At 42.4% G+C, this 12,561-nt stretch overlaps 2 protein-coding genes and 1 pseudogene across 2 annotated transcripts; 1 reads left to right on the top strand and 2 right to left on the bottom strand.

The window, feature by feature from the left end:
- The first annotated feature begins 154 nt into the window (after positions 1 to 154).
- On the top strand, positions 155 to 4,048 carry LOC132472844 (glutathione S-transferase A1-like; annotated as a pseudogene).
- On the bottom strand, positions 2,116 to 3,359 carry tmem14a (transmembrane protein 14A). Its single transcript, XM_060072641.1, has 5 exons — positions 3,302 to 3,359; positions 3,030 to 3,112; positions 2,807 to 2,908; positions 2,622 to 2,709; positions 2,116 to 2,494 (listed from the first exon to the last, which is right to left on the bottom strand). Exons 2-5 carry the CDS (start codon positions 3,103 to 3,105, stop codon positions 2,452 to 2,454), a joined length of 309 nt encoding a protein of 102 aa, XP_059928624.1. The 5' UTR covers positions 3,106 to 3,112; positions 3,302 to 3,359; the 3' UTR covers positions 2,116 to 2,451.
- agpat5 (1-acylglycerol-3-phosphate O-acyltransferase 5 (lysophosphatidic acid acyltransferase, epsilon)) lies at positions 3,603 to 12,237 on the bottom strand. Its single transcript, XM_060072635.1, has 8 exons — positions 11,365 to 12,237; positions 10,516 to 10,585; positions 10,038 to 10,153; positions 9,720 to 9,809; positions 9,050 to 9,140; positions 8,302 to 8,463; positions 7,010 to 7,133; positions 3,603 to 5,847 (listed from the first exon to the last, which is right to left on the bottom strand). The coding sequence occupies exons 1-8, from the start codon at positions 11,581 to 11,583 to the stop codon at positions 5,622 to 5,624; spliced, it is 1,098 nt and encodes a 365-aa protein (XP_059928618.1). The 5' UTR covers positions 11,584 to 12,237; the 3' UTR covers positions 3,603 to 5,621.
- Positions 12,238 to 12,561: the final 324 nt, after the last annotated feature.

Genomic DNA, 12,561 nt, shown 5'->3' with positions numbered 1-12,561 from the left:
TCATTTTTTGCGAGTTGGTTCGAGGTTGGTATAATTACGTATTTGTAGGCTCTAGCCTTTTTGTATTTTATAATATATGTTTTATATGCATATTTGAATGTGAATAATGTTAATAATGTTACATATTTGTGTTACAAATTGATTTAAGGTCTTGTAATAGTGATGTCTGGAAAAATTGTGTTGCACTACTTAAATGGGAGAGGAAAAATGGAATCAATTCGTTGGCTTCTAACAGTTGCCGAAGTTGAGGTGAGTCCTAGCCTACATCTTTGACATGCGATTGGGACGCGAGACAAGTCCTACTAGTAAATAACATTTCTATCAATTCTATATTCACAGTTTGACGAAGTGCATTTAACAAGCCGCGACGACTACGAAAAACTTCTGGCTGGTAATTTAGATGCAAAATAATCTCAATACCTAATCTCGTCTAATTGTCTCTTGTGGTTGACAGTTCTAACCTTTGCACCATCTTTCATTCCCGCCCATTGGATATTTGTTCACTCACCTACTTGTTAAAAATTAATTTACCTCTGACCTACAATATCATATTTCTTTCATATTGTGCAGCCAATACGACACCTATGATATTTCTGCTATTTGAGATGTTGGTTTGATGATATTTTCTCTTTGTTTCTTGGTAGATGGAGTGCTCATGTATGAACAGGTCGCAATGGTGGAAATTGATGGCATGCATCTTGTTCAGACAAAGGCAATCTTGAAGTACATTGCAGAGAAATACAATCTTAACGGAGAAGACATTAAAGAGCGGGCAATGTATGACATGAATACATATTATGCATGTTCTTAATGCTGCAAGTCTTGTGATGTTTTTCTTTAAATAGCCATGTAATGTTGGTACATGATTAGCAACAGTCAATATTACATGAATATCAATATTTGTTTATTTTTCAGGATCAACATGTATTCTGAGGGGCTGATCGATCTCATGGAGATGATCATGTTTTTACCTCTCACACCCCCTGCAGATATGAAAACCAAGCTGGAAGGGATAGAAGCTAAAGCAGCAGGCTTCATGTAAATCATAAGAACAGAGGGGATGTTGCTTTTGAGGGGAAATGTTAGGTCTTTAACACATGACTTACGGGCTCCAAAAGCCCCCAAAGTTTCAGTCTGTCTTTCTTTGTTTATCTATTATCAACTGTCTTCAAAACTTCTTAAATAACAACTGAAGTTATTAGCACAGTACAAGTGTGACGTTTTTAACCCCAAAAGAGGGTCATAATTGGCTTTAAAAATGATGTTAACACAACACAAAAAAACAGGTAACCAATACATTTGCATGTGTGATTTAACGACCAGGCGGTCTCTGGTTCCATCTTCCTGGTGGGTGGACAGCTAAGCTGTGCAGATGTCCAGCTGATGGAGTGTTCCCTGATGTTAGAGGAGAGGTTCCCTGGCATTCTGGCTCAGTTCCCCAACATCAAGGTGCAGTTTACCCTCATGTTTCTAAGAAATGGCCATTCATGCTTCTCCATTCATAACTACTGAGCAACCGGTCAATTGCAAATGTGACATCATTGATTGTAAATTGACTTATATATTTCCTTTCAGTCTTTCCAGGGCAGAATGTCAGAGAAACCAGCTATTCAGAGATTCCTTCAACCAGGCAGCAAGAGGAAGCCACTAAAAGAGGACGCTTATGTTAAAACCGTAATGGAGGTTTTTAATCTTAAATTACCCATCACTTCATGAAAGGTACCCATTTCTTAAGCAGCTGGAATGTATAGATCATTTATCAAGTCTTATGTCGAGTAGTAATCCAAAAAATTATTGTGGCTCCGGAAACCTGCCCAAAACTCTTTATTCACTCCAACCCAAACTCCCAAGGCTAACGTCACAACAATATTTATGTTCTTTAATAGAAGGCCTAAAGAAGAGAATCAATGGATTTCTTTCAAGTTTTTTTCAATACTGCACTCCTTGTGAATGTAATCACATAGCTATTCGAGTTTTGAAATGTGATTTAAAATATAGATTATATAGCCTATGCTTGTCACGATTAAAGACTAATGAAGAAAAAAACATTTTCTGCATTTAGTCATGCTGTATCCAAGCACGAGTACCCATCTTAAATTAAAGTGTGGCACATAAACCTTTATTGCAGCCTTTATTAGTGACAGCAAAAGTAATTGAATGGCATTTTCCCAAATATTTTGGGCACACTAAAAGGCAAACGTTTAGTATTCTGCAAAAAGCATTAGGACATTACTGAAACACTGTTTTGTGGTGTCATCGCCACGTTTTGTGGTGTCATCTTCAATATTGATCTTGAAGTTGTGTCATGTAGTGTAAGCTCATTTTATAAAATATTTATTTTCAAAGGGAATCATCATTGGGAATGTTATGAGTGTCACATAACCTGTGTGTCTATTTTTGTCAATAGACGCAAACTGTTATGGTCCAATCCCCACTGTTGGGGTTTTAGTGTCACATCATAATCCTGAAGAGGATCCGCACAAACATTAACAAACTGTAAGAAAGCAGAGAGACAATAGTTAAAACAAGCAACACGTCAACATAACATGACTACCACAGTGTCTTTAAAACTGATCTATACTACTATACACTTAACAGGTAGTTTGTTGTTAGATTCTGACCTTAGTACTGCCATAAGACCAGCAGGCAATAGTTTTCCAGAGTTCTTAAACCTCATTCCCATCACAAGAGCGAGCACTCCCGAGGAAACTGAAGCAAAGAACGACAACAGTTTGTACACCGCCTGGATGGTAGACAAGTGACTACATTTCCCATGATTATGAATTGATAACAAGTATGAACTTACGCAAGGAGATTGAGGTGTCCCGTACATCCATTGATATTTTTAATGCGCCATAAGCAGAAAGTGCACCGAACACTAAGCCAGCTACCAACGACATCACACTACCTACCAAAGACAGGGGGACAGGGTCATAGGATTACAATCTAAACCTTTACATGACATTAACGTTACACCATTACGTTATTGTTGATGTCTAACATGAGCTAAATGCTCAACTTTTGTCAACCTTTTCTTTTGTAGCCCATAAATCCGCCGAAAGCTATGGCTGCAGCATAGCCAAACCCGAGCCAGTCGATTGACATTTTAGAGCTGATGAACAGAAGCAGAACAATAAGGTTATGGTTTAGTTTCTGTGATAATATGGGAGTGCACTTTGTCAACGGCCATCAAATAAAGCCACAAGAGGTCAATGGTCGCTTTAATTACTATTGCACTGGTTTTGCACTGGTTAATAGCTGGACGGCATGAACGAATGTCTCAAAAGTGTTTACGTCTTACCTTGAATTGAATCTTTAAGATAATAAATGTTCAGAGGACTTCAGAGACCACACGTTTTTTGAATCGCTGCCTTCCTTGTGTGCGTATCATGCGAAACGCCTACGCTACTGCGCATGCTTGTTTTGACGACGTCAATGACGTCTAAATACTCCCAAAACAGTCGAGCCCATGGACTGGCATGCTATATTTATGTTTTCAGATTACCAAACCTCGAACCAGCCGGTTTGTGGCTAATAGAGTCACGTATTTTCTATATCACTAATCAAACACAAGACTCATTAGAAATCGCATAGGGCTACACTTTCATGAAAAACAATTTCAGATCTTTAATTCATGTGGCATCGAGAGCAAACTTATCAGTATAAATCAATAAGCAATGGCAAAGCGGAACTCCGCCCAAAACACTTTATTTCACTCCAACCCAAACTCCCAAGACTTACATCACTTAAAGGTTTCCATTCTTTATAGTAGGCTTCAAGAAGTGAATCAATGCACTTCCTTTAGGATAAAATAAGCCACTATGTACTGAAGACTATTTGACCAATATTCTATATCTTGTTGCAGTCCCAGTTTTCCAGCGTGAAGCCTCTATGCAGTCATTGGGTGAAATAACCCACTCGGGTCCCCTTGATGAGGGTGGGGACTCCCGACTAGAAGGCACGTATTGTGGAATCACTGGCATTGGAAGTACCTACATAGAATCCCCAGATTAAATAAAGTCTACGGTTGACACATTAAAAAAAAAAAGGGCTATAAAATGGCTGGCAATGTTGTGTTTTTTTTTGTTAAACAAAAGAGATTTCAAGTGAGGTATAGTTTAAAAAAAACAACCTTGAACTCACATGTATGAATGACCCAAAGAGAAGATCCAACCCACAGAATAAGAAAGCCAATATGTAAAGTGACGAGTTGTACAATGGTTACAGTAAACAAGAACGGGCATACAGTGACTCTCACAATACAGCGATGTTTATAATACAGATGGCATTTTGTGCAAAGAAACATGAAGGTCTCGTACACTCAAGATGGCTCGATACTTTTGTTGAGCTGTACGTGATGGTTGAAAGCGTCACGTACGGTGTGTCTACACACACCCACTGTCATTTAGTAAATAGTCAAATAAAAATGTATTTTGTGAGGTGATCAAAATGTGTAGCCGGTTATGTCAGCAGGAGAATGGACATTGGCAAAAAGAAGTACTCAAACAAGTATTACAAAAAGCATGGCTCAGATAAAAAAAGATAAAGAAAGAAAAGGAAGTTTCAGCAATGGGTCATTTCCAATATAGAGCGATGTTTTACCTTGGCAGAACATTATATTATTGATTTAAACACACATAAATAAACATGAGCTTATAACAGTACCTGTCCCAGCAATATAGTCACCATTCAAGGCAGCGTCTTGGATTGGCTAACTCGCATACAATTCTTTCCAGGCAGTGGGAAAACAAACAGAACCAGGTTTGCATTTCAACTTTTTTCACATTTAACCATTCACCATTAAACTGCAAACAAACAAACATCTAACAGAAGGTTTTTAAAGGGCTAGTAAAATGCAGAACCTATGTGTAACCAAAAGTGTAACCAGGTGACATTACTGTTGACGCCTTGAAACCCATCTATACACTTCAGATAAACACCTGGATTCAAAGAGCGGCACATTTGCGTATGAAGGAAAATGTTCCAATGTAGAGCATTGCTCCGAAATTAGCAAAGTGCATAACCCTCCTGACATGAAACTTGGCATCCATACGAGGTCGCATTATAAACAATATCAACGAGTTACATCCGTTCCCTGGGCGACAGAGCTGCTGCTAGGCTTTGAGGGAAGAGCATCACATGGGCCACACACACACACACACACACACACACACACACACCTGGGTAATGCCTCATAAGTGCTTGGGAGAGCGTGCATGCAAAAATACATGAAAAATAATCTGGATAATTTCTGACGGATAATACTCTTAACGGAAGGAGGGAGAGAATCGTATTTTTGAGTTTGTGGCTGAGGTAAAGGATGGCATGTGAAACTAAACAGAACAACTAACTGATCCACCCATCACGATGGACCTGGAAGCTCAGGCGCCTTCTGCCCTCCGCTCCCTCAGGCTGTGGTTGTCTAGGTTTAAAAAGGAAGACCAGCGGTTGGCTCCTCGTAAATCCCCCCCCCCAACTCTTGTCGCTGCACAAGAAAAAAAAAAAAGAAAAAAAAGACCCGGCAACACCTCCCCCGTTTATTGTGTGCGTCGCCGCGGTGGCGGCGATCATCCGGTGTAAACCGACACACGCGTGTGTGCGTGCGTGTTCCTATGCGCTCCCTAGGGGCTGACGTTCATCCACAGCCACCCCAGGAGAGTGCCGTAGACCCAGGTCCTGACGTACAAGCTCCTGCCCGACTCAGTCAGGAGCAGCGGGACGGTGAGGCCCCCCAGGACCATCATGGAGGGGAGGGTCTTGGCGATGCTCAGCGCAGAGCGTCGCCCCTCCCCCGGGAAGCGGCTCCTCTGTTGGGCGTCGTCCGACTCGTAGAAGCTGGTCAGCAGTCTGCAAGGAGACAGAGGGCTCTGTGAGGAGGCTCAGCTCTTACACTGAGAGAGGGGGGGGGGGGGGGGGGGGGGGGGGTGCTTGAGGACCGACAGACGCTGCATTCAGTCGGACACGAGCAGCGGGGATCAGCCGCTACCGAGGCTAACCGCGGTTTGGAGGCGGGGTTTGGAGGCGGGGTTTCGGAGTCGTAGGATTATCACGAACGTCGTTGTTGTTTGCTTATTTTAAATCAGGGAACTAATAAGAGCGAAGGCATTGATAAACTGCTGTTTCTTATGATTCTAAGCAGGGTTGTTGAAATGTTATTTTTGGTATTTTTTGTTTGGAAGTTTAATTAAGGAAATATTAGTCTTTCATTATTTGCTGTGCTGCTTAACACAATTATACTTGCATTTCCAAGGCTGGCTTCGTATTAGAAACTGTATCATCTAAACACCAGAGGCACTCATGATGCAGTATCATCAAATCTGCAAAACCTCATGCAGATGTAAAGTGTGTGCATTTAAAGTAAAAGATCACCCAGGCACCAATAGAAAAATAATAAAATACATTAGTTCAAGAATTATTCTGCCTCTGCCTAGCATCTCAATAATGAATCTGTAAAAGACAGGATTCCGGCCTATCAACAAGCAGGCAAGTGATTTATTCAACCGATATCAGTGTTTATGCCTAAAGGTCAAAACGGATCAACATTTATTTTAAATCCATCACGAGAGAACTTAATTTTAGCACTCTAAACCACATGTGTAATTGGGGAGGGAAAATCGATTCTTGATTCAGAACATAGGGCCTCTTGTTCCAGTTTCCTGTCCAGTCTCCTGTGCGTTGGGAAAGGCGATGTGCTTAATTATGGCAGCCCAGTGTGTATTGTATTATTAAGATTCTGTCCTTTTTATATTATACAGTTATCTCAACTGATTGCAATAAAGTAAACACACAAAGCAAATCTAAGACGAAGGGGGAAAAAAATTATCACGAAAAATATATGATCTGTGGAGGTTGTGAATAGATTCAAAATCGTAGAAGTTAAGAAATATTACGCGAATGTTTCCTCTGCCAACGACTAATGCATCATTGGTTAAATCAAGCTCTTTGGGGGATGGGTCGTTTACACGTACAGACAGGACTAATCAATTGACGGACATGAATGAAAACTCACCGGTCCTTGATCTCGAACCTCTCGTGGAGCCACCGGCGGAAGAACAGCGGCTCGAGGGGGACTTCCTTCATGGCCACCCGCTCAAAGTGGACGTGGACCCGGGGACATTCTTTACACAGGAATTCTGAAGGAAAACAGGCGAAGAAAAACATGAACGTGGGAACAAACAAACACAGGAAAATCCTTTCAGCCGGAAGGAATGACATAAGGAGTGACAAATAAAAACATTGAGATACGGTCAAGTACGTTGTGCCGAATGAACAATGATTAAAGATGACAACGTCACCGACTTCAAAGAGGTAGATCTTTGGTTAATACACAAAGATATTACCATTGAACCCTAATATGTTGGAGCTACAGGAAACAATCATTAACATTTTGGCAATAATTTAACGAAATCTGTATTTCAGAAGGCGTGGGATGGTAATTAATTGACAACCTGGAAGGTTAAATCATTAACCTTCATGTGAAAATCTGTGAGACAGTGAGAATATTCGTTGCTGTCATAAAAACAGAATACGTTCGGAAAATATGTCCATCAACAGACAAATACATGGCAATTAAAATATGCCCTTTGTTTCACTTTGTTTATTCCGCTCGTGATGTTATTTGGATGCCAGACGCTAAACAACAAACAGTACAATCACGGCGACAACAAGATCCGGAGGTACGAGATTAAATCCATGTTTTGCTTTCTGTTCCGTTTGCCGTGACACATATTGATTATTATTCAGCTGAATAACAGGATGTTTTTTTATACATACACCTCAGGCATGTTGTTTGCAGAAAAACCCTCAGGTACAGGTAAACGGAATTAACTCGAACATAATATTTAACTGCAACTTTATACCGTTCTCTCTAACACAGGTGAAACCACGGATTGAATTGACTTCACATTAAAAAGGGTAGCTAAAAGTACGGTGCGCACGATATGAAGGTACAGGAGGCAGACTGCAAGGGCTTAGCAGTCGGGTGGACCCGACACTGACCAAAAGCAACACCAGGAGCCAAAATGGACTGCATTAATATAGCGCTTCTATCCACAGCGCTTTACCATATTGCCTGATATTGACCCAGTCATGCACACACCGACGGCGGACCACGCACGGCGACAGCAAGCCCAGTCAGGGGAAGCGGTGCCTTGCTGGAGCATCCGGGGATCGAACTAGAAACCTTGCGGTCACCGGCCAACCCTCTCGACCTCCTGAGCGACCGCCGTCCTGTTCGTGTGGCCTTCCAAGAGCAGAAGGCCGAAGCCGGGGAAGCGGTTATTAAATGAGCGGGTCACGCACCTGGCATGGTCGGGGCCGGTAGCCTGTGGCCCGCGGAGTCCAGCGTCCCCTCGTAGGCCACGGTGACGTCGTACACCGCGTCCAGGTGGTCCTTCATGGCCTCGATGGCTACATGAGAGGCCTTCATCCTGGGGGTCAGAGTGTGCTTCAGGAGAGCCAGCCCTGATACCGGGGGAACAACAAAGCCACACATGAACCACTGAATGGAGGAGACGTGGAATATTGAGTGAACTAATGGCCCCCGGCTCACTTATGTCATATCAGTGCCCCTTTGCTCGTGCGGCTTACTGAGGGATTAACAAGAGCAGGTATTTATTCATTGCTCTGATCAGGGAAAGATTACTGTGCCCGTACGTCCTGTCGGAATAGGGCTTCACGTTTCAGGATCTTATCATGCCAAAAAGTTAAATTTGTTTGATCAAGCAAACAAGCATTAACTTTCAGTTTTTTTTACCTCACAATCCTTTAAATAACCATCTAAATTTGACGGACTGGATGCATGCTTTAAAGTATGCTGCTTAACGTTTGGTAAAATGCCCGTAATCAATTGCCTTGTTGGCCAAGATCTGTCCCTAGGATATATTTGAGGTGCGAGAGAAAATGATTATTGAAGTTACATCAATGAATGAAAGTATGAATCAAACGGAACTCGTCCTTGGCTTTTGATGTGGCGCTGAACCAACTCTTAATGGACGTTTGAGTGAATTACATAAAGGGTGGAAGAGTCAGTTCTTCCAAATCTGCGTACCTTCTTTAGAAGCAAATTCCTGACTGGAAGAAATTACATTCTTGAGCTCCGGATTATAGCGGGTTCCTTCCGGAAAGATGACAAGATACATCTGCAGAGCAAAATACAGAAGAGTCAACTGAAATGATCCTCAGATGTTACTTAGTGTGTGTTTGTCTATTTATAAAATACAAAAAAGATTAGACTGCACTCTCTGAGGTTCTGCTGAGTGTAGTGAAGAGAAAGGAAACCAAAAGACTCTGACAGTGTTAAGTCATCAAATAAGAATTGATACAAAGCTGACATCTTTCAGCTTCGGTGTTAAGATTTGTGCCTCATCCTAAAACTTGTGTCGAGTCCCAACACCTATCGAACATGGGGTAGGGGTGTGCCATATGTGTGTGAACCAGTCCATGCAGCTTTACAGCAGCATGCTATAAAAGCACACCCACACATACAAACGTGTGAACATGGAGGAAGTAGCAAGGGTCAACCATGTCTCGATGACATGATAAAGAATATATCCTGTCTGGTCTTTTCTCATAAAAAGCGATAATGAGAGGGGACCGTTTGACTTTAATGTTTATTGTATTACGTTTAACCTTATTGTGTGGGTTAGGCAAACGGTTATTCCAGCGAATCAAACAGACATAAATCCGCCCTTCCACGGAAGGGAAGAGGAACCACTTACTGGTGTTCCTGCTTCGACCTGCGTTAGCAGCTTCTTCTTCATCGCCTGCTCCTCAAACTTTGCACTTCGCTTGACGTACACACCTCCATGCTGGGAACAGAGAGAAAGGACACACACACACACACACACACACACACACACACACACACACACACACACACACACACACACACACACACACACACACACACACACACACACACACACACACACACACACACACACACTGCTTAGAGACGTATTTCATTCAGACGTGGAAAGGAGCATGATTCGATTGCGATTGATTCGGAGGAAAGGCTAGACGCAGGGTCCTCTTACCTGGGAAAAATACCACCCGTACAGTGGGAGCCACTTCAGCCCGTCTTTCAGGACGTACCTCACGTGGCCTAGGGCATCCTGTCTGATGGCCAGCATGTCGGCTATGATCCAGTCCGCTGGAAAGTAGGATACGAATGCTCAAGATTAACGGCCGGGCAATAATTCAATATTATTAATATTGTTGTTGTGGTTTGTCGTCTTTGAGTGGTATTGTGTGGTCATGAGATCCTCTTATCCTGGTACATAGTTCCTTGATTAATCGCCATGACAGGATGTGCCTTGGGAAGTGATCAGCTTCCCAAAGCACAGATCAGGAAGTGAAGAGCTCCGGAAGGACATTATCATATCAGATAGATAGCATCGTTTTGTGAAACAACTTGTTTAAATTTTCAGGAACCTCGAAGTCGACTGTTAGGACAAAGGTTACTTTGAATATTACCATTTTGGTTTGATTATTCTGATACAACTTTTTGTTTACCTGTACACTGGTGATTTGACAGGTAGACAACATTTTCCTTCTTCTTTGGTATATCTCCGTATATTACAATCTAGGAGAAAACAGGAAGAAGATTGACAAAGGTCTATTGTGGCTGCTGGCTAAAGCACTACTGCAAGTGTACATTGATTAGAGCCTTATAAGGCTACGTTGAGGAACATGATGGCCTTGTAAATACACCACAATGTATTGCATGTTAGAACCCTACCCTTGTGTCCAATAAACTGTGGAAGAAAGCTGTTATACAAAAAAGAGGAAGCAAGTTGTAATTATTTGTAGTTTTTTTTATAATTGCCAAGCGTGTGTAGGCTTGTAAATGCTGACAAACGTTTCTACTCAACACCTGCTTAGCTTGCACCTTAAACGTAGTCAGTGCTACTGGCCAGGTTTGCTCTACGTTTGACAAATTCACTCAGACGAGCTCATAAATCATTACCCAATGAAAAAGGTTGAAAATGTACATGAGACAAATGCAGAACTAGTGTGCAGCACAGAGCAAATCTCTGTATATGGCGATAGTCATCTTATAAGGAACCTTTTTCAATAGCACAACACATACACTGGGTGTGCCAGTCAAAGCCGACAAGAATGCAGGCATTCTGCTGGCCATCCGATTTATCAAGTTCAGAGAGGCGTCAACATTTACCTTCTGTATAGTTTCATTGTATTTGATTTGTTCTAGCAACTGTGGTCCAAGATGATAACACGAAAACATGATTGCGGAACAAAGCACTTGGGTCAAAGCGGGCACTTTTGTGCACTCCTATTCTCTAAGTCTCCAAAGTAGCAAGCAACAGTCAAGGACGACTATACATGAGGAAATGTACCCACCTCCACGCCCGTGTAGTTCTCAAAGAAAAAGAGGACCATGCTCTGGTAGACGCAGTAGAGGCGATCGTCCAGTTTGTGGTAAAGTCTTAGGGGTAACACCGTGGAACACAAGCGCCATACCCACCACGACAGGAGGTACGCCGGGGCTGTGCCCAGCATGACAGTGGCAGGGAACCAATACCGCAGCGAGTATGTATGTACAATGAAGGACAGCAGCATCGTGAATCCTGGCTCCACTCAAAACAGCCCGATCAATTATTAGAAATAATTAAATATCGTATAATCCCTGCGATTACAGTGGGGGGGGGGGTTCGCGTTCCCGACCACACTTGACCTACTTCGACCACAGCACCTGTCTTTTGGGACAAGCGTGGGAAAGTGAGGGCAAACTGATGCAAAAAGTGCTGGTAGGGCTAGCTAGCTATTGCCACTCTTAACCTTGTGCACTGGTCCGCGGAGAAGTGAGATTTAAACCGCGACCAGTAGAGTGCACAACACGGAACAACTACAAACAGTGTGATCTTCACCTAACGCGAGATTTACCCAACCACATTTCACAGCCAAACTCCTGGAAACGACCTTAATGCACTCTGCAGCATGCTAGCCCTGAAGATGTTAGCGAACACGTTGTTTGTTCGGTAGTTTCATATCCAACGCTGGGCTGGATGCAGTGTCTCCCGAGACGGGCATGGAACTTGGTAGCAAAAAAAAAAAAAGATGACGCTATTTAAAATAAGATGTAGCTATATGGCTCGACATATTCTCTAGCATCGCTACCCTGCGCTTCATTGACAGGCTAGCTCCTTTCACACACACTATCCCTGTAACGTAAATGTCAAACACACTCTCTGCCAGACGCATGCTATGACACGCGTAACGTCCTCAACGCCGATTGGTCGAGAGCAGAGGTTCAGATTAGTGCTGATGCCTGTGGTCTGCCTCTGCTTCACTGCTGCCACTACGTGCCTGGGTATGATTACACTCCAAGTACCAACAAATCAATTCAAACTGTGGTCTTATTACCTCCTGTGTGTTTTCTTCACCTTACACCTAATTGCATGACTTCGAATTTATTTTTATATAGTGAGCATGAAAAGAAAGCATCCAAAATGACGTGATTAATGTATCAATGATGAACTAATTCAATTTTGGGGGGCTATATTTCTACACAGCACAGCAATAGAACATGAGATCTGA

The sequence above is a fragment of the Gadus macrocephalus genome, chromosome 15 (genome assembly GCF_031168955.1).
Source record: "Gadus macrocephalus chromosome 15, ASM3116895v1".
Classification (NCBI taxonomy): domain Eukaryota; kingdom Metazoa; phylum Chordata; class Actinopteri; order Gadiformes; family Gadidae; genus Gadus; species Gadus macrocephalus.
Note: the sequence above shows the minus strand (reverse complement) of the source record. Positions and strands in the feature narration are given on the sequence as shown.